This window comes from Meles meles, chromosome 2, assembly GCF_922984935.1.
Source record: "Meles meles chromosome 2, mMelMel3.1 paternal haplotype, whole genome shotgun sequence".
NCBI lineage: Eukaryota > Metazoa > Chordata > Mammalia > Carnivora > Mustelidae > Meles > Meles meles.
In genome coordinates, this window is record NC_060067.1 from 68296842 (window position 1) to 68324687 (window position 27846).

A 27846-nucleotide genomic window follows, 5' to 3' on the forward strand; every position below is an offset into this window, starting at 1 on the left:
CATTCAGAGCTCTTTCCGAGATGCCTCCTGAGCATAGGGTGCTGGTACCAGGCCACGGGCTTGAGGAGGGGCAACGCGTTCCCACCACATCCCCTCAGCGCCTGGGCGGTGGCCCTGTCAGCCCCTCGTCCCCAAAGGCAGGCTCACCTTGCGCTCTTCCTCAGAGGAGGCCGAGAAGAACCAGGTGCGGTGCTTCTTGCTGATGTGGACAATCTTGAAGGGGAAGACGTTGTTGGACGTTGTCTCTTCAGCTGCCCGCATCACCCTGAGGGCACAGGGCCAGCGGTCATCCCCCAGTCAGCCTGACGGTCCTGGCAGCCCGCACCCATCATGCCCCCAAGGACGCAGCCGTGTCTGGACGGCCCGTCTTGCAGATCTTCCAGGTCAAAGTTCTAAAAGCTTCAGGCAGAGGGAAGCACATAGGCGAGGACCGGGCACCGAGTGGACAGGGCTCTGGGGTCTAGGAGCTTGTCCTGGAAGCAGCAGCCTACATGGCTGCAGAACGAGGACAGGTTGCCTTTGCCACCCACCAAAGTCCCTCTACTTGGAGGCCACCTGCCTGCCTCGGCAGGCCTGCCTGTTCGGGGCCCAATCATGTAAGCCCCTGCCCCCACTCCTGCTGCCCTCACAGGGGCATCCTGGAGAACACAGAGGGGACGTGACTTACTGTGGCCGCTCCCCCTGCCAGGATATATCGAGATCACAAAGTCTACCGTGGGGGAGCCCCACCGGGCCAGGCACCTGGGGCAGGTGTGCCCCTCCACTAGGCTGAGGACAAGGGCAACGGGGGGGACCCCAGAGCTCTGAGCCATGGAGCCCACTGGCAGCCACAAGCTCTAGGCTCGGCTTTCCCCTCCTTAGTGGTGCCCCAGGTGGCCTGGAGGCCTGGCACGGGGCTGGATGCCTGGGCAAGTCCTCCCCACTGAGCCTGTGGCCACAACCTTGAGTCACTCTGTCCTGCGACAGATATGGGACCTTTAGGTGCTCAGAGACAGGGGCTGGGCCCTTCTAGGGAGCTAGGAGGCCGGGCCCATGCTGTGACACTAAGACCTAGAGCCCAGGAGTCACACTTCACCCGTTCTGCAGGCCCCTGATGCTGTGGGGTGGGCCCAAGTGGGGCTAATAAGGTCTCCCTTGCCAGCATTCCCCATCCTATCTAGAGGGCTCTGGCCCAGCGCCCACCTGCCCATTCGCACAGAGACACTTGTGGGATGGACCCAGCCCCTGGCCCGTTCATGTAAAACAAGGAGCTGGGTCTAGCCTGGGAGGCCCCGAAGCCAGGGAGGCCTGAGGCAGGACTCAGGGTGAAGTATGTTCCTGGCGCCTTGGAAGGAGGCTAGGGTAGGATAGGCACTGGGTGAGCAGGGAGGGGGAGTGGAAGCCGAATGGGGACCCAGGAGGCTCTGCTGAGAAGAGTGCAGGAAGCCCCTGGCCTGGCTCCAGGTCCTCTGCGAAGGCCCCTGGGAGGCTGAGAGCGAGTGGGAGAGGCTGGACAGGATCCAAAGGGTGGGGTGGGAGCCATCTCAAGATAGCCTGGACCCTCCATAGGCGTGGGCAGGACCGAGGGACAGGCCTGGCCAGGGGCCGGTGGGCATGGCAGGCAGCAGGCACTTACTGGAAACTTACAGGGCACTTACCGGTTGTAGCCGCTCAGAGAGAAGGCGCCCTGCGGGGAGGCAGATGTGCTGCTCTTGAAGTAGTAGATACACCGCTTGTGAATGATGACAAAGCGCAGCGGCCCTGAGGGTGGCATGGCGAGGGCAGAGGTGAGCCTTGGGGGGGGTGCTGGGCAGAGGTGAGCCTTGGGGGGGTGCTGGGCAGACCCCATGGGGCAGCTATCCCAGAGGCCCTGGGTGGCTCACGGCAGTCCTCCTGCCTTTGAACCCCACCCTAAAGGGAAGGGGAGCAAGCTGGGCTAGCCTGCTGCCTCCTTGCAGGGAGCCCACTATGGGGCCCAGTGTAAACAAACCACAGGCAGGATGACAGGCCCCAGGGCACCACCTTCCAAGGCAGGCCTGGCCACACCCATGGCAGGGAGAGACCCTGACCACCTAGGCTGGCCCACCGAAGCACAAAGCCAGGGCCAGAAGTCATAGCATGGGGGAGCTCATGCATGGTCAGAGTGACAGGCAAAGCCCCGATACTCTCTGACCTTCAATGTCCTGACAACTGGGCATCTCCCAGACCTGGGGGCCCCCACTCTCTGCCAATCTGCTGTCCTAGGGACCAGAGCCTTGGCCTCATGCAGCTGGACCAAGTGACCAACCAACTCACTGAACACCCATGGGATGGTACAAGGCCACACCCACCAGGCCACCAAAGGCCCCCAGCTCCTGGTGCAGATGAAGCACCATGTACCAAATGCCCATCCTATCTCCATTTTGCTGTAGCACCCCAAGTCATCCCACAGTCCTGGGGAACGAGGAGGCTGACTCAGGTCCCCCAAGGATACTGGCCACCATGCAGGGAAGGAAAACAATGGAGGTCCTACCATGTCTGGGCAGAGGCTCAGAGAAACAGGTTGCTTGCCCACAGAAATCCAACAGGGCTGTGGGGCCACAGGGCTGGGGCTCAGGCCCATTCCCATACCCTCTCATCATGCTCCCTGCCACCCAGAGGACTCACATTTGAGCAACTGCAGCTGGGTCCCACCCTTCTTGTGCAGGTAGCCGGCCTTAGCCACGCCCCCTGGCATGGTTAGCAAGTTCTGGGCACCAATGGCCTTCATGGGGACGGGCCAATGCATCTCCTCGGCCGCCATGAAGCTGCAAAAAAGGAGAAGGAGACATATCTCAGCCAGGACTGGAAGACATTAGATGGCTTGGCTGGGGGAATACACCACCGAGATCCAGGAGACAGCCTCAAGGGTCGAGGCAGCAAGGGGTAGGGAACCTGTGGAAAGCCCCCAGCTTCCAAGTGGGACCCCAGGGAAAGAAAGGGCCACCTGGTCCACTTGGTCAGCACCTGGTCTATCTGGACACACATCTGAGCCCCAGAGACACTGAGAACGGGGCATGTTCCTTCACTATTGTTGGTTCACTCAGCAACACCTGCCAAACTCACAGCCCCACAGGGAGGCTAGGGACAGCAGTGAATAAATTCAAGAAACCATTGGCCCAGGGTGCCTGGGTGGCTCAGTGGGTTAAGCCTCTGCCTTCAGCTCAGGTCATGATCTCAGGGTCCTGGGATAGAGCCCTGCGTCGGGCTCTCTGCTCCACGTTGGGCTCTCTGCTCGGCGGGGAGCCTGCTTCCCCCCTCTCTCTGCCTGCCTCTCTGCCTACTTGTTATCTCTCTCTCTCTCTCTGTCAAATAAATAAGTAAATAAATTAATTAAAAAAAAAAAAAAGAAACCATTGGCCCAGGTAAGTCAGGCCTGATGCCATAACCACCCCAAGTCTGTGTGCCAGGTCAGCCTATGATGGAGCCTGCCAGGGAGGGCTTCCAGGGGGACTATAATGGCTTTAAAAAGGTACAGGGGCCAGGGCAGGCCATGGGCATCCTCTCCATCATCTCTGCCCCTTAGCAGAGAAGGGATGAGGGACATGGAACCAAATGCCCTACTCTCCACTCCTGCCTGCCCTTTTTTTTTTTTTTTTTTTGACAGAGATCACAAGCAGGCAAAGAGGCAGGCAAAAAGAGAAGGAGGGGAAGCAAGCTCTCTGCTGACCAGAGAGCCTGATGCGGGGCTCGATCCCAGGACCCTGGGATCATGACCTGAGCCAAAGGCAGAGGCTTTAACCCACTGAGCCACCCAGGCACCCCTCCTGCCTGCCTTTAGCCAGCTTCTTTCCATCCCTTTCTTAAGGCCCTAAGACCAGGAAGCAGAAAAGCAGGTAGCCCTGAGTCTCTAGTTCCCACCCCGGCTCAGCTCTCTGGGGGATCCATAGGCCATAGTGGTTGGAGCTGTAAAATGGGACACAGAGTGGATACAGCTTGGCATACAGCACATGCTTGTTGGCAGTGGCCACGATGACCTTCTGGTGGTTTGACTGGTATCCACCTTGTTCCCTGTTTCCCCCGCTCGCCATCCGGCCTCCTGCTCATCCTAGCCGTTCTCACTGAACCATGCCAGGCTCTTTCCCACCCTGGCCTCTGCCTGGCATGCCTGACCATTCCCCCTTCTCACATGAAGAACTCCTATTCATCCTTCAAGACCCAGGTTCACTGTCCCCTCATCGTCATCTTCTTTTTTTTTTTAATTTTATTTATTTATTTGTCAGAGCGAGCACAAGCAGGCAGAGTGTCAGGCAGAGGCAGAGAGAGAAGCAGGCTTCCCGGGGACAAGGAGCCTGATATGGGACTCGATCCCAGGACCCTGGGATCATGTCACCGTCCCCTCTTCTGTGAGGCATCTGAATGCCTAATCATATTCAAGACCCCGCCCGGAGGCACTATTTCTCCTGTGCCTGCCCCCACTGACCCTGGTGCCTGGTCCTTCCTGGGGCCCAGTGGACTCGGAGTGTCAACCGGGCGTGTGGTCCGTGTCCCACTAAGCCACCAGCGTTGCAGCCAGGGTCAGAGCCAGAGGCCCTGTCCCCTGGGGCTCCTGCCACTACAGACCCCATTCCCCAAAACACACACACACACACACACACACACACACACAAAGAAAGCCACTGGGGCTCCTGCCACTACAGACCTCATTCCCCAAAACACACACACACACACACACACACACAAAGAAAGCCACTGGGCTGCGGGCGAGCCAGCATCCTCCGCCAAAGGCTCACCTCCTCCAGGGCCCGGGCTGCCCCCTCCGGCTCCGTGCGCACCAACCAGGCCCGGGCCGTGCCCTTGCCCACAGCCGAGGCTCGGAACAAAGGCTCGGCCCCGGCCCCCCGGAGCCTGCTGCCCGGGACGGAACCCCCGCGCCCCGCCCGGCCCACGCCCGCCTTTGTTCCCCCAGGAAGCGGGGCTCGCGCTCCGGGCTAGATACTCACGGCGTCCACGCGGCGGCCCGCCGCCCCTGAGCGCAGCGGCACTGCCCCAGGCCGGCCCCCCCCGCGCCCCCTTCCCGCCCGCCCCAGCCCCGCCGCCCTCGCCCCGCGCCCGCCATGCCGCGAGCCCAGCCACCGCAACCCCGCGCCCCCAGCCCCCCGCCCCACGGCCGCCAGCTCCTCCCCTCGCGGGCGGGGCGGGCGCGGCAGGTGGAGACCCGGCGCTCCGCAGCCCCATCGCGGACCGCTCCCTTCCCTCGCGCGGGGCCTCAGTTTCCCCAGCCGCTCCGGGGCGCGACGCGGACGTCTGAGTGCGGCCCCGAGCCCGTCAGGCTCCCCGGCTGGCCAGCCCCTTCGGGAGAGGGGCTCCTCTTCCCTGGGCCTCCATCTGCGCCTCCGCAAACGGGAGCGAGCGCGCCCCGGCCTCCCTGGGTTGTGGCTGGCGGCCACTGGGGCTCCGGCTGGGTCTGTGCGTCCTCCCGCCCCATCTCAGGCAGGTTGCTTCACCCATCTGCCGCCACCGGTCTCCACCCCCTGGGGTTCCCTGCAGGAGCCAGACAGACCTCCAGTCCTTGGCAGTTCCCACCTGTTCTGCAGATGTGGGCTCCTCTCCGAGGAGACCCCCAGGCTGGCCAAAGGTAGGTGATGGCCTTGCCGGCCCCCCAAGCATTCTGCTTCTTTTATCTCCCTCCCGCATACAGGCTGCGGGTCAGCTGGGCCAGCTGGGGCAGGGGCTCTGTGCTCCCACGTAGCCCTGCAGCTGTGCAGCTGTGTAGCTGTGCCCAGCACTGGTTCCTGGTTTCCCCGCCTCCACTTCAGGCTGGCTCTGGGTGCCGCCTGCCACTGCAGGGACAGGCTCTTTCCCACCTGTGTGCCTCTGCTCCCAGTGCCCTTGCCAATCCCTCCCCTGGCAGCATACTCAGGGCCACTGCCTCCTCCTGCTCCTCCCAGCCCCCCTGCTTGTCCTCCTCCCCACCACCTCTGGGCAGTAACCCACCACCCCTTGTCTCAATTTCCTCCCCAGCTTCCATTCTCTCCCCCATCACCTCCACTCAGCATGTTCTCCCCCACCCACACATGCCATTCCCATCACCTCTGTTCCAGATCTCCAGGGCTTCATCATGTGCACTTGGCTTTTCCAGATCCAGCCCCCATGGAGCTTTCCCAGCGGGTTCTCCTCCTGCCCTCCACCTCCCATGGACCTGTACCATCCAGACCCCGTGGCTCCTGAATCCAAGACCCAGAACCACCAAGCACAACCTCCAGGCTACAGCTCCCAGTTTCCACTGCCTGCAGTACCTTCCAGTGTCTTTAGGGGGCAACTAAACTAACTTAGCCTCCAAAAATTGGTCCAAATGAACCCCAACTCATAGTTAACTCCTCCAAAAACAGAAGAGGAAGAAACTCACTCTATAAGCCCCAGCATTACCTTGATATCAAAACCAAAGACAACACAAGAAAATGACAGACCAATAACCCTTATGATTGTAGACACCAAAATCCTCTCCAAGGGCCTCCTGGAAGCTCAATCAGTTAAGTGTTAGACTCTTGATTTCAGCTCAGGTCATGGTCTCATGGTTGTGAGATTGAGCCACATGTCAGGCTCTGTGCTGGACACGGAGCCTGCTTAGCGTTCTCTCTCTCTCTCTCTCTGCCCCTTCTCCTTCTTTCCCTACCCCCTCTAAAAAAATGCTCACCAAAATACTAGCAAATTGAATTCAGCACCTTGTAAAAAGGATTCTACACCACGCTAAGTGTGCTCTATCTCAGGAACACAAGGTTAACACTTAAAATTCAATGATTATAATACATCATACCAAAAAGAAAAAAAAAAAAGACAAACCATACGATTACTTCAACAGACAGAGAAAAAGCATTTGACAAAATCTGACAATCTTTCCTGCTAGGAACAACACTCAACAAACTAGGAATAGGAGAAAACTTCCCCAACATGGTAAAAGGGTGTTTATGAAAAGCCCACAGTCAACATCATCTTCGATGGTTAAAGAATGAAATCTTTCCCCCAAGAGCAGGGACAAGGAAAACTCTGCTCTTGCTGCTTCTATCCAACTTGTACCAGAGCTGCTGGCCAAGGCAATTGGGCAAGAAAAAGAAATAAAAGGTCTCTGGGTTAGAAATGAAGAAGTAAGACTACTCACAACTTAGACGATTACTTGTAAAAAAAATACCAGGGAACCTACTATAAAGTGAGTAGAACTAATAAACAAGCTAACAGGAAGATTAATATACAAAAACCACTCATACTTCTACACTAGCAGTGAACAATCCAAAAATGAAATGAGGGTTAGCTCAAGTGTCCCCTCTTTCAGGTGGTTTTCCCTGACCTCTAGGGTTTCCTTTGTCCCCCCATGGGGCTAACACAGCCTTCCCCCCAGGTAACACCACACTAGCTTGTCACTGTCCCCCATCCTCACTAGCTCAGGCCCAGCACAGAGGGGCACCCAGGGAACCCCAAAGAAGGCATAGAATGTTGACTCTAGTGGGTGGCAGGGACTGCACTTGCCGGGAAGGCACAGAAAGCCAAAATATAGCCTTCTCCCCCCATACTGCATCCTCCCCAATCTGTAAGGAGACCTGGTGTGTCTGTTAGGACAGCGGCAGCTGCAGTTTGAATGGATGGAACCCACTCCTCCTCGCACTGCACCTGGGAGAAATTGGAGGGGAGGAGCTATGGGAATTTAGAGCCCCACTCTGGCTTAGCTCAGGGGCCAGGCAAGTACAGGCCCGTGAGAGCCTCACTCTTGCCTGACCGCAGTCTCTGTGTGGGCAGGATGAGGGCTCTTTGGCGGCCAGCCGGACCTTGGGTGGGGAGGGTGGGTGGTGACAGAATTAGGCTGTGCTCACCTTCACCTCCCCTAGGAATGTCCTTGTTTCAGGGACAGATGCCAACATTCTCAGCTCCTCTCCAGGCGACAGACCATCTGAGGGAAAACCCATCCTGATGTCCCTAAAGCCTCCCGCCCCACCCAGCTCTTCCCTGCACCAGTGCATGAGCTGGTCTGTCACCTGACCAAGAGCCGAGTGCCAGGCCGGACTGGAACAGAAAAGGGAAGGAAATGGTGCCTGAGGGTAGGGGTGATGACGGGCCATGTTGGCCAAGATGACCACACAGCTTTTGGGGACTTTCAGTCCAGCTCAAATACCCCAGCTCCACTGGTGCCTGGGAAAACTGAGGGGAGTCCCCAAGAAACACCCACACTCCTGGCCAGCCTGGTCTCCCTGGCCACCTCCCTCTAGGCTCATGGTGTCGCCCAGCACCCTGATGGTCAAAGTCCACTCACTCTTCCCCTGGGCTCATCAGCAGGAAGTGTCAGTCCCTTCTTCTGCAGGGACAGACACAACAGTGGGGGCTCCTTAGTGTGCTTCCGGGGGAGGGGGCAGTGTCTGCGGAGCCCCCCTGGGTGGGACCTGTCAAGAGAGTGCTCCAGGCCTGGGTTCAAATCCCACCAGGCCTGTCCTCCAGGGAGCCTCTGCTTCCTCTCATTTACAGTGGGCACAGACAGCCCTGTCCTCACAGCAGCCCAACACCCCTCAGGGCATCTGTCTTTATGGAGGAGGGGACGGAGGCCGGCCAGAGAGCTGGGCGCTGGGAGTGGCTCTGTTCCCTGCAGCTCACAAGAGCCTTCTGGGGCAGGATTCCAATGACACAAAGGTCAGTGGTAAGGCGGCCGGCACAGTGGTGGCTGATGGGCTCCGTGGGCCCTTCCGAAGGCACGAGGTCTTTGTGCACAGGCTGTGTACTAGGGACGGCAGACCCTCGGGCACTCTCTGGTCTCTGCTCCTCGCTCACCTGGGACCTTCTCTTCAAGCTGAGGTTAGTCCAGGTGCCCGGAGGCCTGAGGCGCAGGGAGGGGGGCCAAGAAGGTGGGTGAACACTGTGCTGGCCCACAGAGACAGCCCTCGTTGAGTTCCACCAATTGTCGTTTGGTGGATCACACCCCCCATGTGGCTATAAGCCCCAGAGCCTGTGGTCACCCCCGACCCGGCCCTCATGCACCCTGAGGCTCCACACCCTGTCAGAGTTGCAGGCAGTGTGCTCAGACGGGCTGTGTGTGGGACCTGCACGGTCCACGTGCAGGGTATAGTGTGCACACCAGCGGTGCGTGAGTGTGCACGGGTGTGAGCCTGCGCACGAGAGCCGTGCAGGGGACCTGGAGGCCAAGCTCCCATGGCTCTCCTCCTTCACACCTGCAGACACAGCCCTGGCTGTGGTGAGGGAGCTGGCGCTTCGTGTGACCGCAGTGAGGGTTCCTGTCAGTGGTGACCAGACCAGTCCCAGAACTGCAGGGCACAGTGGGGGTGGGGGTCCCCGTGCACAGCCGCACGCACGCACACACACTCACACGCAGACACACACACACGTACACACACAGACCAATACGTGCACACGTACACACTCAGATACACATGCACTGACACATGCACGCACATGTACACACTCAAACGCAGACCTATACACGTACACATACACAGACACACATACAAGCAGACACAAATGTACACACATACACACTCACACTCATACTCATGCAGACCTATACACACATATACACACATGTACACACACACAGGCACGTATACACACACTTGGACATATGCTCACACACACTTGTTCTTAGACATACACTCATACTCACACACTCAAGCACACTATGTACTCACACACATATCTATGGACTCCCACTGGTACACACTCATTCACTCCCTTGTAAGCAGTCACACACACCTGGCCTCCAGAGGCTGATGAGACCCTTGCTGGGTGCCCCCTGGCCTGGGATGGCAGCACAGGTCAGAAACATCACCGCCACCACCCAGCCCTGCATGGATCAGGGCCAAGTCCCACCTGCCAGGTCCTTAAGTCCCACAGACCCAGTGCTCTAGTCCTACTAGAACAGCAGGGCTGGGAGAAGCGCACCAGGCACTCACTGCAGGCCAGGCTCAGTACTTCTCACAGATCAGCCCATGTCATCATCCCAACACCCCCTGATGTGTGCGTCAGCATCACCCCCACGCCACTGATGAAGACATCAAGGGCCTGGGAGACTGAGTAACTCACCCAAAGTTACACAGTCAGTAAACACTGGGAGGTGGGGGCTAGCCAGGGACAGGCACTCCCCCAGCTTGGCACCCGGCAGGCCCTAGGGGCCGGTGGGCTCACAGCACCACACACACAGCCCATCCATTCTCCCCTTTCAGTTCCCCGCCTTCATCTTCCCAGAATCTTTCTCCAAGAGAATCAAAACCAAAAATCTCCTACAGAGGCCGAAAGCCGGTGACCAGCCATGCCGGAGGGAAGGGGCATGAACTGGGCCTCTTGAGGAGAGCCCCCCCAAGCCCTTCATCTCCCTGCCAGGCCCCCAAGCATATGCGCACACACACACACACACACACACTCACACTCCCCCCACCGCCACCGGGCACACACACTCACTCAATGTGTACGCACATAGGACCCAAAGGCTAGGCCACTCTGCCAGCAGATACAATAGGAAGGCGTACCCCAACCCAGACCCCCACCTCCTTGCCAGCTGCAGGCTGAGCAGCCCATGGTGGGGGGCAGTGGGTCTCCCACTGTGCCCTACCCAGCTCTCAGGACTCTCCTCGGAGCCTGTCAGCTCTGGAGTCCAGAGCTCAGCCTCCCAGGCCATATTGGAAACACGGGGCGAGGGCCACCTCCCAAGCCCCCAGTCCCTGGGCCACCCCACTAACCTGAAGGCAGTGAGCCGGCACATGGTTCTGCTCCTGTCCGTGGACGGGCTTGGGGTAGGTGTCCTGAGGCCCCGGGAGGCCATGGGACTCAGGGGTCATAGGGCAGATTGACAGACTGCCTCCCCCAGGCAGGGGATGCCTGATGCCCCGACATGTCCCTGAGCACTGCCGGGTCCACAGCTCCCTCCTGCTGACAGCCGCCGGCTACCTCTGGGGCCTGCGGCTGCCTGGGCTTCCTCCCCATGCAACACTTCCTGTTGCCGGGTCCTCCCAACAGCCCCAGCTAGCCAGCACTTCCTGCCTTCTACCCTCTAAGGTCCCAAGGCCCAGCTGAGACCCAGGGCTGCACCTTGGCCTGCTGGGGTTTAGCCGACCCTACTCTCATCCAATATGGGGTCAGAGACCCAGTGCCCCAGGTCCTAGGGTGCCCTGGAAGGAAGCTCCCTGCTGGTCCTCCAGCATACACACACCCACGGCCCCTCAAACCTCCAAAGCCCCCTCACAGCCAGAGGGGTCAGACTCTGTCTTCTTGGCCCCAGAAGCCCTTCTCCCCACCAAGAAGCTGGTGCTCACACCCCATGCAGGGAGCTAACTCCCCCCACCTCTCTGCCCTTTGACACCAACATCGGACTGAGGAACTAGGTTCCCAGCGTAGGTGCAGGCATCTCCCTTCACCCTCCCTCCTTCCTCTTCCACAGGCCAATTCCACTCTCCTGCCTGGCACAGCCTCTGTGCAGAGCTGAGCTCACATGCCTCTAGTGATCACCCCTCTCTGTGGCTCCACCAGTGTCGGGACTGCCCCAGGTCCCACGTGGGCCTGTCCCAGGCCAACGCTGCCCCACCAAGGTGGGCTTCCTCCCCTGCCCAGACCCACAGCCAAGAAAGGGAGCAGGGGGGCAAGGCCGGGCTGTTTGGTGCTGAGCCCCCACATCCCTGACTCTCTTCTCCCGAGCTGGGATCCCACAAAGTACAGGAGGCCAAAGGAAGGGGCACTCTGCGATGAAACCCACAGCAGGATCTGAGGGTTAGAGAGGCCAGACCACAGGGTCCCCAGGGAGTTGCTAACTATCTCATCCAGTAAGTTTTCTGGGGTGTGCCCCGCACGATCGACCATGTTGGCACCTGGCCATCCCCCGCATAGTTGTCACTGGGGCTCTGGTGGAGGGCAGCTCCCGGGCTGGGAGGCCTCCACTCCCACTCTGTCCACAGACCCAGACCCCTGCCAAGGGTGTCATGCCCCCAGGGCCCAGTTTGGGGTCACAGACTGCCTGCTATCTCTTGGAGTGTAGGGAACTTAGGCTTTGTGGCTGGGCACGGCCACCCCAGCCTCCCCATGCCTGAGTCAGCCTCAGTGCCCACTGGTGGCCATGACAGACAGAGGCTTAGAGGTGGGCTTCTTCCCCTTGTTCCCCTTTGCAGTCTGCCCAGGGAGGAGAGAGGACCTCAGAGCAAGACCCACTGGACACTCAGCTACCTCTATCCTGTGCCGGCCGTGTGGCCTCAACCTACTTAGCCCCTCTGAGACTCAGTTTCTCCGTCTGTGCAATGGGTGCTGAGGGCTGAGATAAAGTAGCAGGTGAGAAGCCCCTGGGTCATGATCCAGCCAGGACAAGGCAGGGCAGCAGTTCTGGGCTGGGGTGGGGGCCTCTAGGGGCTATGGGGTGGAGGGACGGTGGCAGGCCCAGCAGGTAGATCAGGGGATGACTCCGGGGGGCAGGCAGATCTGACAGAGGAGGTGAAGTTTGCTGGGAGGGACTGTGGGGAGGAAGTCAAAGAAGGACAAGGGCTCAGAGCAACATCTCGGGTAGGCAAAAGGTGGCTGAGGCCCAGGGAGGCTGGGAGACAGGCGTGGGGGTGAGAACTAGCCAGGACAAGAACCAGGAGCCAGCCAGCTCTCCCTGGGATGTATTGGCCCTCACTGGACAGAAGGAGGGATGGATGAGAAGGCCTGAGGTCAAGGCAGCAGCTGGTGTCCCCATGGGGGTCAGACCCATGTTGGCCCCTTCTCCAGTCTTAGTTTCCCTATGGGAGCCTGAGGTCAGAGTTCTGGGCTGCTCCACCTCTTCCCTGGGCCTCAGTTTCCCCGCCTGTCCTCCTACCTCCTGAGGCAGCACTTGACCTTGCAGCAAATCACGCTATCGTCTCTATTCCTGAAAACAGAGCGCTCTCCACTAACGGCAGTGCCAAGACCTTTTACAGGGTGTAGAAATAGCCATGGAACTGATCCCACACCAGCTTCCAAGCAGCAACACGAGTGGGGCAGGGGCAGGGCTGGGATCCCCGCATCAGATGGCTCTGTCTTCTACCCTGCCCTCCCTAAATTGCAGCTCCTCCCCTCCCAAGGGCAAGCCCCTCAAAGTGCTGTCTTGGGGACCCCACCACCTTCCCAGACTTAGGACTTACCACGGTGGGTGGGAGCCAGCCAGCAGGGCCAGGCAGGGGCCAAGGGTCAGCCTGAAAAAGGAAGAGAGAGGGAGAGCTTTCAGTCTGGGTTCCTGGGGTCCTCAGTCTGCTCAGGGGCAAGGCCAACGCCCAACACCACAGCCCCTCTGCAGCCAGGCATGGAGTTGGCCTCAGCGCTGTGCTCACGGCCATGAGGCTGGTCCTCACTGCACCCACACTGCTCACGAGGACATGACTGTTCAGGAGGACGGGGCCAGACCCGCGCTGCTCACGAGGACATGGCCGTTCGGGAGGATGGCACTGGCCAGGCTGACCCCAGACAACAGAGGTGTGAGGAATGGGACCACGTCCCCGGGAACCCTAGCCCCGGCTCTCCTGTAGGCACCCTGGGCCCCCATGCCCACCCCGGGTCCCACCTGCCACCTGCAGGGGGAGTTTAGGCACTGAAGTTGTCAAGGAAGGCCTGCTGGGCTCAGGGAACGGTGGCTGGCGACCATACTGGGGAAAACCTCAAGATCTCAAAATAAGATGCTTCATATCAGCTCCCTCTGCAGGGCCTGGGTCTGCCCAGAGCCAGCCCTAGGATCCCCAGCCACACACCCACTCCTCTCTCTGGCCTCTCCCTTCTCTCCATACCTGGGGCTGAAAGCTGCCTTCCAGAGAAGGCAGCCACGATGGTGTACCAGGTGGAGAGAGTGGGTTGGTGTGGAGGGCAGGGCCCTGCTGGGGTCACCTGGTGTAATGGGCTATGTGGGGGTCCCCAAAGAGCTGTGTCGAAGTCTTAGCCTCCAGAAACTATGAATCTGGCCTTATTTGGAAAAGGGACCTTTGCGTATGTCATTAAGGATCTCATCCTGGATTAGCCAGAAGTGCCCTCAATCCAACGGCACGTGTCCTTCTGAGAAGAGCAGATAGAGAAGATCATATGAAGCTCGAGGGGCAGACTGAGGGGAGGGGGGCATAAGCCAGAGATGCCGCAGATGCAGACGCAGACGTCCGCAGCTACCAGGAGATGGAAATGGCAAGGAAGGAAGGGCCCTCCTTCAGAGCCTGGGGAGACAGCGTGGTCCTGGTGACACCTGGATCTAAGACTTTGGGACTCCAGGACTCTGGGAGCGTAAACATCTGTCGTTTGAATCCCCCAGGTGTGGGACTTTGTTAGGGCAGCCCTAGGAAACTATTACACATCAGGACCTCCCGCCCCCCCCCCCCCCAAATAGTCCTTTCCCAGGACCAACTTCATCTCAAGTCCTGGGTGTGTCCTGCAGGGAGAGAACCAGTCTGGGGAGAGCCCCCTCCCCCATACCTCGCCTTGGGCATCCAGCTGGTGGCCCTCCTCCAGGCCGGACTCCCCTACCCGACCCCCACCCTTCCCAAGCACAGGATTGGATGGCACCTCCAGCTCCCACCCACGAGATTTGCTAAGCCCACTCCTGCCTCAGTCTCTGGCCCACACCCCTGCCCAGCCCTTCCTTAGCACACGCCCCAAGTAATTGGGGTCCAGCCCTGCTTCCTGCCCCGGGCCTTTGGACCTTCATGCCCCATTCCCAGTATGTGCAATCTCTTCCATTCGCAGACTAATGCTCCCTCATCCTTTGAAAACAGAACCACCTAGAACAGCACACCCTTTGAAATCTCCACGTCAGTGGCATAGCCTTATGCCCTCCCACAGATGCCCCCAGCCCTCCCCATCAGCCAGCTCCCACCACATCCCCAGAGCCAGGTTGGTGCCTGGCCCATGGCAGGCCCAAAAAACAGATGGATGGACCGATAGGTTCAAAGTCACGTCTACCCACAGGGCCATCGCCCTGACATGGTCTAACTAGCACATGCCTAGACCGTCCCTCAGAGCCACAGTGAAGAACTGTGACCCAGAGCTAATTGGACCCTCGACGAGAACCGATGTCCAGGGTAGGCTACAACCGAGGCCCACCTGTGCCCAGGACCTCTCCTTGGGGAGATGACGGCTGGCTGGCAAGCAGCCGGTGTATAAGACCGACGACTGTGAATCGCAGAGCAAGTCACCAATCGGAGTCTGCCAGTGTCCCCAGAAAGACAGTGGTGTGCTCGGGTCTAGAAGGCCCCAGGAGTTTCTCAGGGCAACCCAAGGTAGAGGCAGGAAGCAGCCCAGCCACTCGTGTGTCCAAGGGCAAAGGAAATGAAGGGAAGGACAGAAAGAGGCCCCATGCCCTGCTGCCCACATGGGCGCTAGGCTTCTGGGCCAAGCTAGGGGCAGGGCTGGGGTTTCTGCTCTGGGACACTTGGTGCCCAAGCTGTGTCCCCACAGAAGACCCCGCAGCATCCCGGAGTCCTTCTCTCCCAGGCTAGGCATGTCTGCCTCCTGTTAACATTCCCAAGCTGGGCAGCGGGCACGGTGGGCGCAGTGAGGGGCAGGCTGAGTCTGGGGGAAGTGCTAACTGGTGTTGTCTCTGGCCAAAGCCACACTCCTGCCTCAGACTGAGAGCCAGCAGAGGCGGGTCAGGATTCACACTTCAGTTCATCAAAACACAGACGAGTTTGCACCTTTTAATCACTTGAGAAAAAATTCTCCAGAGCGCTGATGGTATGGGCCCCATCCCCCCGCCCCCGCCAAGTTCCCGACCTACTGCCCGCAGAGGCTGCCTGCCTCTCGCCAGCCTTGTCCCAGGAGTGTTACCCCCGAGACAGGCGCTCAGTCCTGCCCAAGCCAGGGACTCCTGGGCTGCCCGGCAACCCCGGGGAGGCAGGAGAGCACCGCAGAGACCATACAGGTGTCCCTAGGGACTCCGAAACTTGTGGCCCACTCTGAGCCTCCGCTTCCTCCTCTGAGGAGTGGGGCTGACGGCTCTGGTGCGGTGTTGTCCCGAGGACCACCTGGCATGCTGGTGAGGAGGGACACTCCAGGGGCCTCTGGTCGCTGGCCTTTTGCTGGCAACTCCGTCAGCATGGTCATGCTGGAAAGGGGAGCATTCTGTCCAACGGTCCTGCTCAGAGCTGGGTGACACCTCCCCACCCCACCCCAGTGGGTCTGGATCCTCGAGCACTCCAGATTCCTTGCCCACCTCCGGCCCCATTCCCAGCGGCATTCCTGTAGTGGTGGGAACACACACACACACTCTCTTTCTCTCTCACTCTCTCTCTCTCTCTCAGGCCTCCGGCTACACTGGAACCCCTGCCCAGTGCCCAGGGGAGACTGCCCCTCCCTTCATCTCTCGCTCCAGCAGCTGGCAAGGACAGCCCCTCCCTGTTTTCATCTCCTGCGTGGTGCCTGGCACAAAGCAGGCGGGGCTGGGGGGGCGGGGGGGCAGTCTCTCTGTATGAACGCCTGCAAACCCACCCTGAATGGCTAGGGGCCCCTGAGTCTACATGGCACCTAGTTCAATGGCTCATCTGCTGAATTAAACCCTTCGTCTTGTCTCAAGCACACCGGGGGGCCTCTGGCTACATGACAGATGCCCAGTATGGGGGTTTCAGCGCCCACCAAACAGGGCCTGGACCCCTCCCAGAGGGACTTCTCCCAACCTGATGCCCATCCCTGACAAGGCAGACATGGGGCCAGACCATGCCCCATCACATCCTGAGAACCCGCTGGGCCACACTGAGGCAGGTAAGGCTACCCAGTGCCGCCGCTGCCCTCCCAGGGGTCAAGGGGATGTGGTCGGCCAGGAGACCTGCAGAGCACCTCTGTCAGGAGACACAGAAACAGAGAGATCATCTCCTTTGAGGTCAGACACAAGCTAACCTCTAGCCAGATGAGGAACCCACAGAGACTAAGACTTCCCCAAACCTAGCCTGCTCCACCTCTGGCCTTCCCAGGCCATAGTGCTCAGGTAATGCCACATTGACTCTCTACACTAAGTGAGAAGCCCTGCTGCGGGGCAGAGAAGGCTCCAGAAGATGGTTCTGGTGCTGGAAGCTAGCCTGCCTCCCTAGCCAGACAGGGCCTGGCTCCTGTTCCCAGGCCTAGGCTGGCCTCCTTAGGAACCGAGCCTCCTGGGGATACCTCTCCCACACGCACATCCCGTGGGGACAGACACCCCACTTGCTGAGGCCAAGGCAGGGGGTCATTAAGGCTGGGATGCTTTCCTTCCTATAGTCCCCTCTTGTTACAGAAGGCCAAGCCAATGGGCCAGGACAGGGGCCTGGAATGTCCACCCAGCACTGATGCATCAGCTCCATGGCCCACTCGGTCCCCAGCTGCTCAAGGGTAAACACTGCCCTGCTCTCCCTTGTCCCACCTGGGCAGAAAATACACCAGCCCAGAGGGCAACTGGAAGAGAGCTGGGGCTCTAGGCGGCATTGGGGCTCTGGGCAGGAGGCTGCAGGACACGGGCTGAGACAGATGTGGAGTGCAGGTCCTTGTGGGACCTGTCCTTGAGGGCTCCGAGTCTGCTTGTTTTCAACTCACGTCCAAGGCCCAGGGGAGCCCAGCCAGGAGACACTCAGCCACAAGCTCCCACCCACCCTCAGCCCTGCTCACCACTGCCAGCTCCCACAGCGGGAGGGGTCTGGAGCTCACCTCAGAAGGAGGTCTGGTAAGAAGCAGAGCCCAAGGCCTCAGAGTCTAGACAGGGAACGGGCTGTCCCAAGAGCTGCCGGGCTGAGAAGTGCAAGCAGGGCCGAGGCCAGGCACTCCGTGCTAGGGCTGTGTGGACAGACAGGTCCACACTCCAGCAGAGGTTCCAATGAAGGCAGTTAGGTATTCCGGGAATAGTATCTCTGTTAGAAAGAGGGTCTCCTACAGAGCCATGAAGGAACCCCACTGGAGATCCAAGAAAACACAGCAGGAAGGACCAGAGGATCGCTGTTGTTGTCCATCACTGGGCTGGGCTGGGCTGGGTGGCAATCACAGGGTCTGGTCCCTCCTCTACGTAGCATTACCCCAGCCCCCAAGTTCTTCTGGTACTGGGGCAGAGGGAAATAGTCAGGGTACCCCTGCCAGTAAACACTGTACCCTTCACCCCAGAATCCAAGTTGGCCTCACCCTCCATCCAGGGCTCCCAACTGCTGGGGAGGCAGCCACTTGTGACTCACATTCCTGTGATAAGCATTCCACCCAGACACAGTGACACATCAGCCCGCAAGTAGAGGGAGCAATCTTCCACATGAAGGAGCCAAGCAAGGAAATCACATGGAGGGTGTCACCAATAGGAAGCAACTTGTGCAAAGGGCCTGGGGTTGAGGTAGGAGGAGGCATGCACCTTCACACAGAAGCAACAAAAGCAGGCTCATTGCAGGGCTGTTTATCAGGGCCACCTGCTCAGCTGGGTGTGGATGAGGTCTCAGATGTGCCCCTGGGGAAACCTTCCAGGCCAGGGTCCCATTCAGCCCTAGGCTCCAGTCCTGGCTTCACTTATCTGCACTGCGGACTTGATACAAGTCACTTCACGTCTTAAGCCTCACTTCCTCATTCCCCAAATGGGCTGGCTGCTAATGACACCCTGAGGACCAAAGAAGACAGCTCACAGGGACCCTAACATAGGCACTAGGCCCAGCATTGGGTCTCAGCTTAGCCCAGATCTCAGCACCAGGGCAAGATGACAAGGGAACACTGGGGATACAGAGGCCGTGAAGCTTATGCTAGGGTTGGAAGGGGGGTAGAGGAGGTGGCCAGAGAGATCCAGCCCCACTGCTCCTCACAGGAGCCGGAGGTCAGCCATGATGGGCACACCCACAGACCCCTGCTGTGTGCCCGGCCCAGGCCAAGGCAGCTGCACCAGCCCTCCACAATGGCAGCCACTTGCCAAGGCATCTAGGGCTAGGCCACCAGGGACACAGCTGGGACCCTGCAGCGGTCAGCAGCCTCAGCTTCTCTGCCATCTGTCCCACTACCCATCTCGTTAGTATCTTTCCTGCCACACAGGAGGAAACCATGGCACTCCTCAGCCCTTTACCCTTCAGCAGGGCAGGGTTTCTGGTCAGGGCAAGAACACCAGGGCCCAGGGAGGCAGGAGGTGTAGCCTCCAATCTGGATCCTCTGACTGGAGGTCTGACCACTGTGGGTCCCTGGAGCCCTCCCTCACCAGGAACCCCAGTTCATCATCTGTCCAATGGGGTTCTAGCCTCTCGCTCCCCCTGCCCCAGGCCAGAACCCAGCCCTGGGGGTCCACACAAGAGTCCCTTCCTTCCTCCTGCTCTTTGCAGCCTTTCCCAGTGAGATCTTCTGTTTTAATCCACATGCTGTTATCCTTTTATCCTGAATGCTAATGTTTTTAAGCTATTTTCAGACCACTTTTATCTTTGACACTATTGATTAGTTTTGACTGTTTTTTTTCTTACTGCACTGTCTTTTGCTTTTGGTCACATTTTACCCAGTGGCCTCGGGAGGTGTCCCACTGGGGCGGGGTCTTGCCCACTCACTGGCTACCTCCTGGGGTTGTGCACAGGCCCAGAGAGGGGGCCACCGTCGTGACAGGCCAGCCCCCCCGGCCCAGGCTGCCATGGACAGGGCTGGGGCAGAGACAGGCTGCAGCCACTCCCAGGCCTGGGCCTCTGGACAGAAACAGGGAGACAGGGACAGGCCCAGAAGGGAAGGAGCTGGAGAGAGGACACAGGAAGAGGCAAGAGAGAGGGCAAAAGAGGGAAGGAGGATCAGGCCAGCCCCCTCCCTACCCCCCCACCCCCCAGCAGAGGAACTGAGAGCGGTATGTTCCTCCTCCGCCTTGGGAACCCCGGGGCCTGGGCGCTGGACAAGATGACTCACGGCTCCTGGCTCCTGTCCGTGCCCCTCAGCGCAGGCCCACAGGGGGACCGGACTGTTCCCAGGCGCCCTCACACTGCCCCATTGTTCCGAGGCCCAGGGAGGAAAAAGTTCTGGCGGGGGCCCCAGGTTGGCGGGGAAAGGGGTCCGTCCCAGTCTTCCCCGCCCAGTGCAATCTAAGCCTCCATCAGGGGGATCTCCACCCAGCCATCCTGCTGTCCTCCACACTGTCCCCTTTCCAAGGCCAGTTGTCTTGTGAGATCCTGCACCCCAGGCCCACCCTCCCATTCCCCCTTCTGGCTCTGAGTCCCTGTCCCAGCCACAGCAGAGGGCGGGTTCTCAAAGGTGACTATAGTCAGGGTCAAGTTCAAGGTCCCTACCCAGCTGGTGCTCCACCACACTGCACACCTCATGCAGCCTTCCCTGAACTCCTCTCACTATCTCTACCTGACAAACACCTGCCTGGTCTTCAGCCCCAGCTCAGATCACCCCAAGGCACTCCCTGATGACCCACAGACAGGCTGGGGGTTCTCAGAGCCAGCAGGGCTAGAAAAGAGGGCCTCTGGTGGGAGCTCACCCCGCTGCTGCCCAGGGCCAGGTCCTTCCTGAGGCGTGGAAGGCTCCAGCCAGGCACCCAGACCCGTATGAGCCACAGCCAGAGCTCTCCCAGGCTGCCTGCCTCCTCTGCATCCTAGCTTCTGCCCAAGAGCCTTGGAAATCTTCACCAGACCCCCATAGGCCAAGTGCATGCCTCGCCCTGCCCCTCGTGCCGTCGTGGACAGAGCAGACACTCTGCTCTAGCACTCAGGCACGGAGGCTTCTACTCGTCAGCAGAGCCAGGAACCAGGCTGTCGCGTGCCAGCACCCAAGGCCTCCTCCTGGCAAAAAAGCTGCCACGAGGCTGAGGAAGCCTGCGCTGAGGGGGAAGGGGGTACAGCAGGGGGGCCGAGTGCTACAGGAACACCCTCCCTTTCCCTAGGGAGACAGCTATGGGCTCACACCACTGTGGGCCAGAAAGGCCAGCAAAGAAGACTGGGGTGGGGGTGGGGTGCGGTCAGTACCCCAGGCCCCAGGGCTACCCCAGGCTTGCCAGGGTGGCCTCACCCGCAGCCCCAGGGGTCCCTCAGCAGAGGGTCAGCGGACCCCTATCCCCACCACGCACCTAGCCCTCCTGCAGGTCTAACCCCCCCACACACATGCTTCCTCATAGCCATGGCTGCAGGGGGCTGGGGGTCTGTGGGAAGGTTTCCAGACCCTAGTGAGCTTTGAAAATAGAAACCAAGCCCTGCTCTCAACACTCCCAAGCCCCATGGCCTGACCTCTGCATTCCCTCTGCCTTCTCCAGGCCTCTTCTTCAGAGCTTGCATACTGATACTGCGTGGCCTCCTGACCCCTTGGCCTGGCCCCTCCTGTCCCCTTCCTGCTCTCCCACCTCACGGAGGCCCCACCATGGGTGCCCCCCATGGCACTTCCCGTGCCAATCATGGGTGTTGCCCACCAGCAGGGCCACGACCAGGGGGCCAGGCACCCCCGGAGGGCTCTGTGCAGGTCTCTGAGGGGTGCATGGCTCAACTCAGAGGCCGCGGCTTGGGCTTCCTAAGACCCAGCCCCCAGAGTGCGGCCCCACAGTGCCCAGCTGTGGGTAAGCACGGCGCGGGAGGGGCGTCTCTTTCTTAACCCTCTTCCTTCCCCAGCAGCTTCCTGCCCTGCAGTGGGCATGACTCCCACCGACCACAGCTTTGTACCCTCTGGTCACAGTCTCAGGAAAATGGGAAGACTGGTCTCAGAGAGTCCCTGCCCCAGCGGGCGAAGCTTCTGAGACCGGGAGCCCAGGACCCCTGAAAGGGTCAGGTCTCAGAGATGGCAGGCTCCATTCCTCGTTCCATTGTGGACCCCTGGAGCTGAGGCCCCAGTGGGCAGCACTGGGGGCCTGCTCCCAGCCTGGGCCTCTCCCTGCACCCCATCACCAGACCAGAGACATACCCCGCCAGAAGGCCCAGGCATGAACCTCCTTATCTCGGTGTGGCAAGGAGCCGGCACTGGGGACCCCCGCCCTGACCCACACCAGGCAGCGGTGTCGCAGTAAGGCCTCCCAGAGGAGCATTTCCTCCCTGAGCAGGACTTGGGAGAAGACAGGAGGCAAAGGGGAAGAGGGCTGTGTGGACCCCCGACACGGATAAGGTCCTGGGATAGGGTTTCGGGCAGGATGCCGACAGCTGTAGCCTGTGCCTCTAGGGCCCAGTATCGTCAGCTCTGAGAAGAGCTGGGTGGCTCAGCAGGAGGCCTTGGTGGTCTGACACCACCGGTAGGGGCCCTGAGGCCCCCTCCCAGCTAGGTCACTACCAAGCGCCCTGTCCAGCACCAAGCGGCCACCCTGCATTCCTGGAGGGTTTAGGCCTGACTGTGACGGCAGCAGGAAGCCACGTCCCATCCCAGGCTGAGGGGTAGGAGATGCAGCCCCTCTGTCCACCTAGCTGAACACTGACCCGCCCACCAGAGCCTGGCTTCCAGTGCTGTGTCTGCCCAGCCATCCGGAAACCCAGGGAGTCAGCACCAACTGCTCATCCCTTTCTGGCCCCAACTAGAAGGAGAGGAAGGAGCTGGGTGAGGGAGGGACATTCTTCAGGAGGCAAGGTAGGCACTGAGTTTCCTGCCACACCTCCCTCCTGCTCTGACACATGGCTGTCCTCCTCACACCTGTCTGCTCAGGGCTTCCGGGTCCTTCCTCACCGCCCTCCTATGGACAGCCATCCAACCCTGTCGGGCCCCACCTCGGGGATTGGCTTCCTGGGCCCAAAGACCAGGTTCCCACAATGGCCTGCAGGTCTGGGGAGCCCAGGCTGGCTCCAATCTTGGCCCTAACATATGCCTCTAGGAAGGCAAGCCACATTTCCAGTGGAGCCCCAAGGACACTCCACTCGAGTCTCCCATCTGTCCCATGCTGGGGCCATTAGGAGCATCGGGACCCCATGGTGGAGGCAGGCTGGCTAGCTGGGCTGCGGGATTATAACGGGAACCTTTCAGCAAGGCTATGGCACAACAAGCATGATTATCTGATCGGCAACTCCGCCATGCTGGGTGGCCGAGGCCTTCCAAGATGACGGAGTGCATTTGTCTCAGACACTGAGCAGACAGTTAAATGTGGGCAGGTCTTAACAAGTCAAGTTCAAAGAGGGCCCGGCCCTGCCCGGTGCCACCTGCCTGCGGCGTTTCAGGCTTTTGGGAGTTTCTGGATGTTCCAAAGTAGGACTTCCTGCTGGGAGTGCCCACGTGTACCCTCACCCTCCTCTGGGCCAGGTCTATGTGGGCCCTGGCATTCAGATGTGGCCCTGTCCTTCGAGAGTTCCCAGCTGCATGGTGAGGGCAGAGAGGTAAACGTGCTGACCAGGGAATAGACTGCATGGTGTGGGGGGAAGGGCAGGGTGGGCCAAGGGCTGAGCTGCTCCCTGTGGCATCTGTCTGCCTTGAGTCTTGCCTTCTAACCTGTGGGTCTATCTACTCCAGGGGCCCACGCTGAGCCCCAGCCTGGTACCCAGAGCACCTGGCAGAGGGCTGGGAGGCAGTCCGTTCTGAAAGGCGTCCAGCTCTGCTCCAGAGGCAGGAGCAAAGGGTGGCAAAGGCCCAGGCCCCTGGCCAGAGCCCCTAGTGGAGTGTGGGGCCAAAGCAAGGCCTCATCCTGGTGTTTGGGGCCCCAAGGTCGACCTCTGACCTTTCCCTGCTTTGCTGGGAACAGCTAGCCATGAGGGCTAGGGGCTTAACTGGCTCTTCCCAGAGCTCAGGGCAGCGGGTGGGGCCCCAAGGGCAGCTGGGGGTGTGAGGACACATGCCCCTCTGAGCCTACGAGCAGGGCTGCTGGATTACAACATCACTTCAGCCAAGGCTGAAGGAAGGATATCCTCAAAATGGAGCTGCAGGATCCAATTGGCGCAGGGCCCCCTGGGCCTGGGGGCACAGCCTCCATGGGGCCCCATAGGGAGGGCTCCTGGCCAGCATCTCCTGTGCTTTTCCAAGGATGCCGGCAGTTAGCACTGGTTTCACAAGGAGGGAACTAAAGCCTAGAGATAATCAGAGGCCGCTCCTGTGCAGGTAAGGAGGCTCCCCTCTGCTTCCTGATCTCTGCCAGCCCTGAGAAGCACCCTCCTCATCCCGGGAGCCTGCCGGGAAGCTCAGCCCCCCACCCCGGGAGAGCTCACACCATCACCCCACACACACCTCCGCGCCCGGGGCTGTCAGGCATCAGTCCCACCAACCCTGGGGCGGGACCTCACTCCCTCTGCAGGCTCCAGCAGGCAGGCACCCACACCCCACCCAGTGGCCTGGAACAGGCCTGCTTGGCAGCAGGCCATCCCCACCCTGGGCTCGGTAAGCGCACAATAAACATCTGATTCACAAGGAAACAGAGGGCACTTCTCAGAATTGGAGTGTGGCTGCAGGGGACAGGGGTGTGGATACCACAAGGGTGCCATGCCAGCTCCCCGGGCCCTACTAACCTCCCCAGGACACTGCCCCCGGCGACCAAGCAAGCTTGCATCGTTCTAGGAGACCAGCCAGCAAAGAGTGCTGGAACCCAGCAGGCCCAGCCCACGTGGGCCAAGGGTCAGTCCACACTGGACCCCGGACCAGGGGTGAAGGAAACACCAGCCCTGCCAGCAGGTTCCAGAACAGGCTGACCATTCAGGTGGCCTCAGGGCGGGAACCTCAGAATCTCTGGTGCCTGGGGAGACGGAAGGGGGAGACCTTTGTCACCTCAAGCACAGTGAGGGCCCTCCCCAAGGAGAGCCAGCCAGGGCTGGCCTTGCACTTGTATGGCTCCTAGAGTTCAGGGGCAGCTGGCACAGCCTGGTGCCCAAGGCCAAAGCCATCAGTGTGACCCTGAGCCAGCGGCTCCTACCACCTGAGGACCAGGAAGGATGATTCCTGAAGGAGGCTGAGAGGCAACTCCATCTGTCTGTCTGGCAACCCCCTGTCTGTCCTCCCATGCATGGGCTTGCGGGTTGTGTGGAGGAGGAGTTGGGGCAGCAAAGCCAGGCCTGCCCTCCCGAGGCTACATAGAGCCCAGAATGTTTCCCCACCACCCCTGGGACACAGAGGGCTTACAGCCAGTGAATGCCCAGGCAAGGCCACTGGAGATACCCAGAGGCCTTCTGGACAGAGGCCACCAACCCTGGGGAAGGACTTCAGCATTCTGAGAGCCCCACCCCCTGCCTCGCTGGCCCCTCTGCCCCACTGCCCCCATTGCCCCACCCATGTCCTCACCTTACCCAACACACACCAGGCCACTCTGGTTAGACTGGTCTGCCACCCTCCTCGCTGCTGGCCTTTGGCGCAGTCTGTCCCTGCCTCCATGGCGGTCACCGTGGCTCAGAGAGCAGCCTTTCTCCTGACTGCAAACCCTGCTTTGCCAGGACACCTACAGCCCACCTCCCCCAGCCAAGCTGCCCAGGCAGGCCCCACTATCTGGGGCTATTTAAGGACAACACGCGCCTGTGCCTGGAACTGACTTAGGTCCCCGAGCCTGGACATCTCACCACAGAGCTTTAAGGACACAAGCCAGGAGGACCCAAGCGGTTCCCAACCCTGACCACCCCGGACAGACTCAGGCCTTTGCCACAAGACTCTAGTGGGTGGGGACTAGGAACTGGCCCTTCGCCGCAGGACTCTATGCCGGCTCCGCCCCCCCACTCCCGAGCCCGGGTGGCCGAGCTGTCACCAACCCCTTGGATATTCATCACCCCCTCAAAGGGTGGAGGCTCACTACCACCAGTTACAGATAAGGAAACCAAGACTTAGCAGCGAGAGATGTCCTAGCCAAGATCATACAGCTGGTGAGTGGGGGCGGCCAACTTCAAACGCAGGACCCAGCTCCTCTGTGACAAGGCTGGGCCACGGCGCCTCTCTGTTCCCGCAGTCCCCCACGCCTGCCTGCATCCATATCAGCGGACAGATAGCAAGGCCTAACTCAGCACCTCGATTCCGTCTGTCCATGTGAGCAAGAAGGGCCAAAGCAGGTTTGCATCCCCACTCATCTTCTGTCTGTCCCAGGCCAGCCTCCTTAGTGGGCTCTTCCCTGACTCTGCAGGACTGAGGGGCTCCCTGAAATGGCCAGGACCCCATCATCACTCCTCTTCCCAGACAGCTGACAGAGACAGGGCTAGACCATCTCTCCACCCTTCCTCCTGCTCCCTCTGCCCTGGGTGTACTCCAGTATGGGACCCAGAGCCAAGTTACAGGGCAGTGGGGGTAGGGAAGGGGAATTCGGCAGAGTCTTTACCCCCCAGAGCCACCATCCTGGCCCCCTGGCCCACCCGGAGTGGAGCCCTGGCTCCCAGGGGCCCCCTGTGTGGGTGTCCTGGGTAGAGGACACAGCGGCAAGGGATTCCAGGAGGAGATGGATCCCAGCCCCCTCCTCTGCTTTTGGAGACCCTGGTCCAGAGAGGACAGGGGACTGATCCGGGGTCACACAGAGTTGGTGTTGAGCTGGACATGAACTAGGAATCCTGCTCCCACTCCAGGGTTTGCCATGTCCCCTTGGACCTCTGACCATTGAGAAAAAGTCCTACCCATTTCATCATGATCGCCATCACTGCAAGGAACATCCCCGGAGGCCCCTTTGTGCCAGGGACTGGCTACACGCTTCCTAAGCAAGGTCATGTGTGTGTCACGCCCTCGGGCACCCGAAGGGTCCCAGAGAGAGCCCAGGCCAGGGCCAGGGCCACTTCGGGGACATTTTCCTCAGTGTGGCCATCTGGCCACAGGCACAGACATCACCAGCCTCAGCAGATGAACAGATGAAGGCAGAGAGGAAGTGAGGCACTCATGGTCAGAGGGTGGCAGAGAAGGCAAGCTCCAGGCTGACACATGGCAGCAGGACTCTGTCCCTCAGCACTCTCGGAGGAAACACACTGTCAGTACCACTCACCAGGGGAAGCAAGGCCCAGGGCAGCAGGAAAGAGCTGGGCTGCTGGGAGGGACCTAGCCCACATGCCAGAGGCTGTCCCCAATCCCAAACTCTCCCATCCACTCTGCCCTCCCCTCTGACTCTCTGACACTTACAGCCCCCCCAAATAACACTCAAAGACTCCCCCAGGGCCCCCAGGCTATCAGTAACTCACACTTCAGTGTGAATCAGCTCCTACAGGCAGCTAGCTGTCCTCCTACCTTTGTTGAGCGGCTGAGGGAAGGAAAGTTTGGATTTCCAGGAGGAGGTGGCGGGAAACTCCCCCCTCTGAGCCCTCAGAGACCCCGTCCTGTGGGTCGCATGGAGGTGGGAAGCTTTCAGCCCTCGAGCCCCAGGGGCCTAGGGAAGCGGAACGGGGGGTGGGGGGGGGGCGAAAGACGAGAGGGACGCGGGACAGACCCGACGCAACCGCCCTCCACCCCTAGGCCTGCGTACACCGAGCGCTCCCCCGAACCCGCACGCTTCCCCGGCAGCGGCGCCGAGGACGCTGGCCCCGGGGACCCCAGCCAGTCCGGAAGACGCCATCGCACCCCGCCCGGGACTTACCCGCGAGGCTCTGCTCCCGGCCCGCGAGCCCTCCGTCCCCGCGGCGGCTCCCCGCTCCGCCGCTAGGCGCTCCCGCCCGCGGGGCCCGCAGCCAGGCTGCTCCGGCCGCCCGAGTCCGCCCCGTCGGCCTGGCCCTGCCCCGCCCCGCCCCGCCAAGCTGGCTCCGCCTCCCCAGGCTCCGGGCCACCCTCCCATCTGCTGGCTCCCCCGCTGGCAGTGGCGGCGGGGCGGGGCTTGGGACTTTGCGGTGCGAGGACCCACCTTCTTTCCCCATCCCGCTCCCCGGGTGGAGAAGGTAGTCGGTTGCTTCGGGCGTGGGCACACCGTCCGTGCACAGCACACAGTAGGTGCTCAGTAAATGAAGGCGAGTGAAGCGAGTGAACGAATGAGCAGCGTTTCTGTTCTTGAGCCCGACCCTCCGGCTATACCGGTGGCCCGACTGCAGCTGGCACTGCCCGCCCCCAGCACCGAGATCTTGATCCTGCAGGAAGGAGGAGGCGCTTCCCTTCCCTTGACCCTACCCCTGACTCATGTGTCTGATTCTGATCGCGAGGTGTGAGACAGGGGCACGGAATAAACCCTTCCTGGCAGAG

At 60.3% G+C, this 27846-nt stretch overlaps 1 protein-coding gene across 2 annotated transcripts in view; it reads right to left on the reverse strand.

Annotated features, from left to right (window-relative positions):
- SH3BP2 (SH3 domain binding protein 2) overlaps positions 1–27390 on the reverse strand; it is a 34810-nt gene extending 7420 nt beyond the window's left edge. Inside the window, exons 1-5 of one of the 2 annotated variants that reach the window (XM_045997142.1) lie at positions 27254–27390; positions 13071–13121; positions 2626–2765; positions 1638–1740; positions 148–265 (exon numbers count right to left, since the gene is read on the reverse strand). In XM_045997142.1, coding sequence (XP_045853098.1) covers positions 148–265; positions 1638–1740; positions 2626–2761 — 357 coding nt within the window. In that variant the 5' untranslated portion in view covers positions 2762–2765; positions 13071–13121; positions 27254–27390. Of the gene's footprint in view, positions 1–147; positions 266–1637; positions 1741–2625; positions 2766–10667; positions 10900–13070; positions 13122–27253 lie in introns of those variants that run through there. The other variant, XM_045997141.1, reaches the window with a different exon arrangement.
- Positions 27391–27846: the final 456 nt, after the last annotated feature.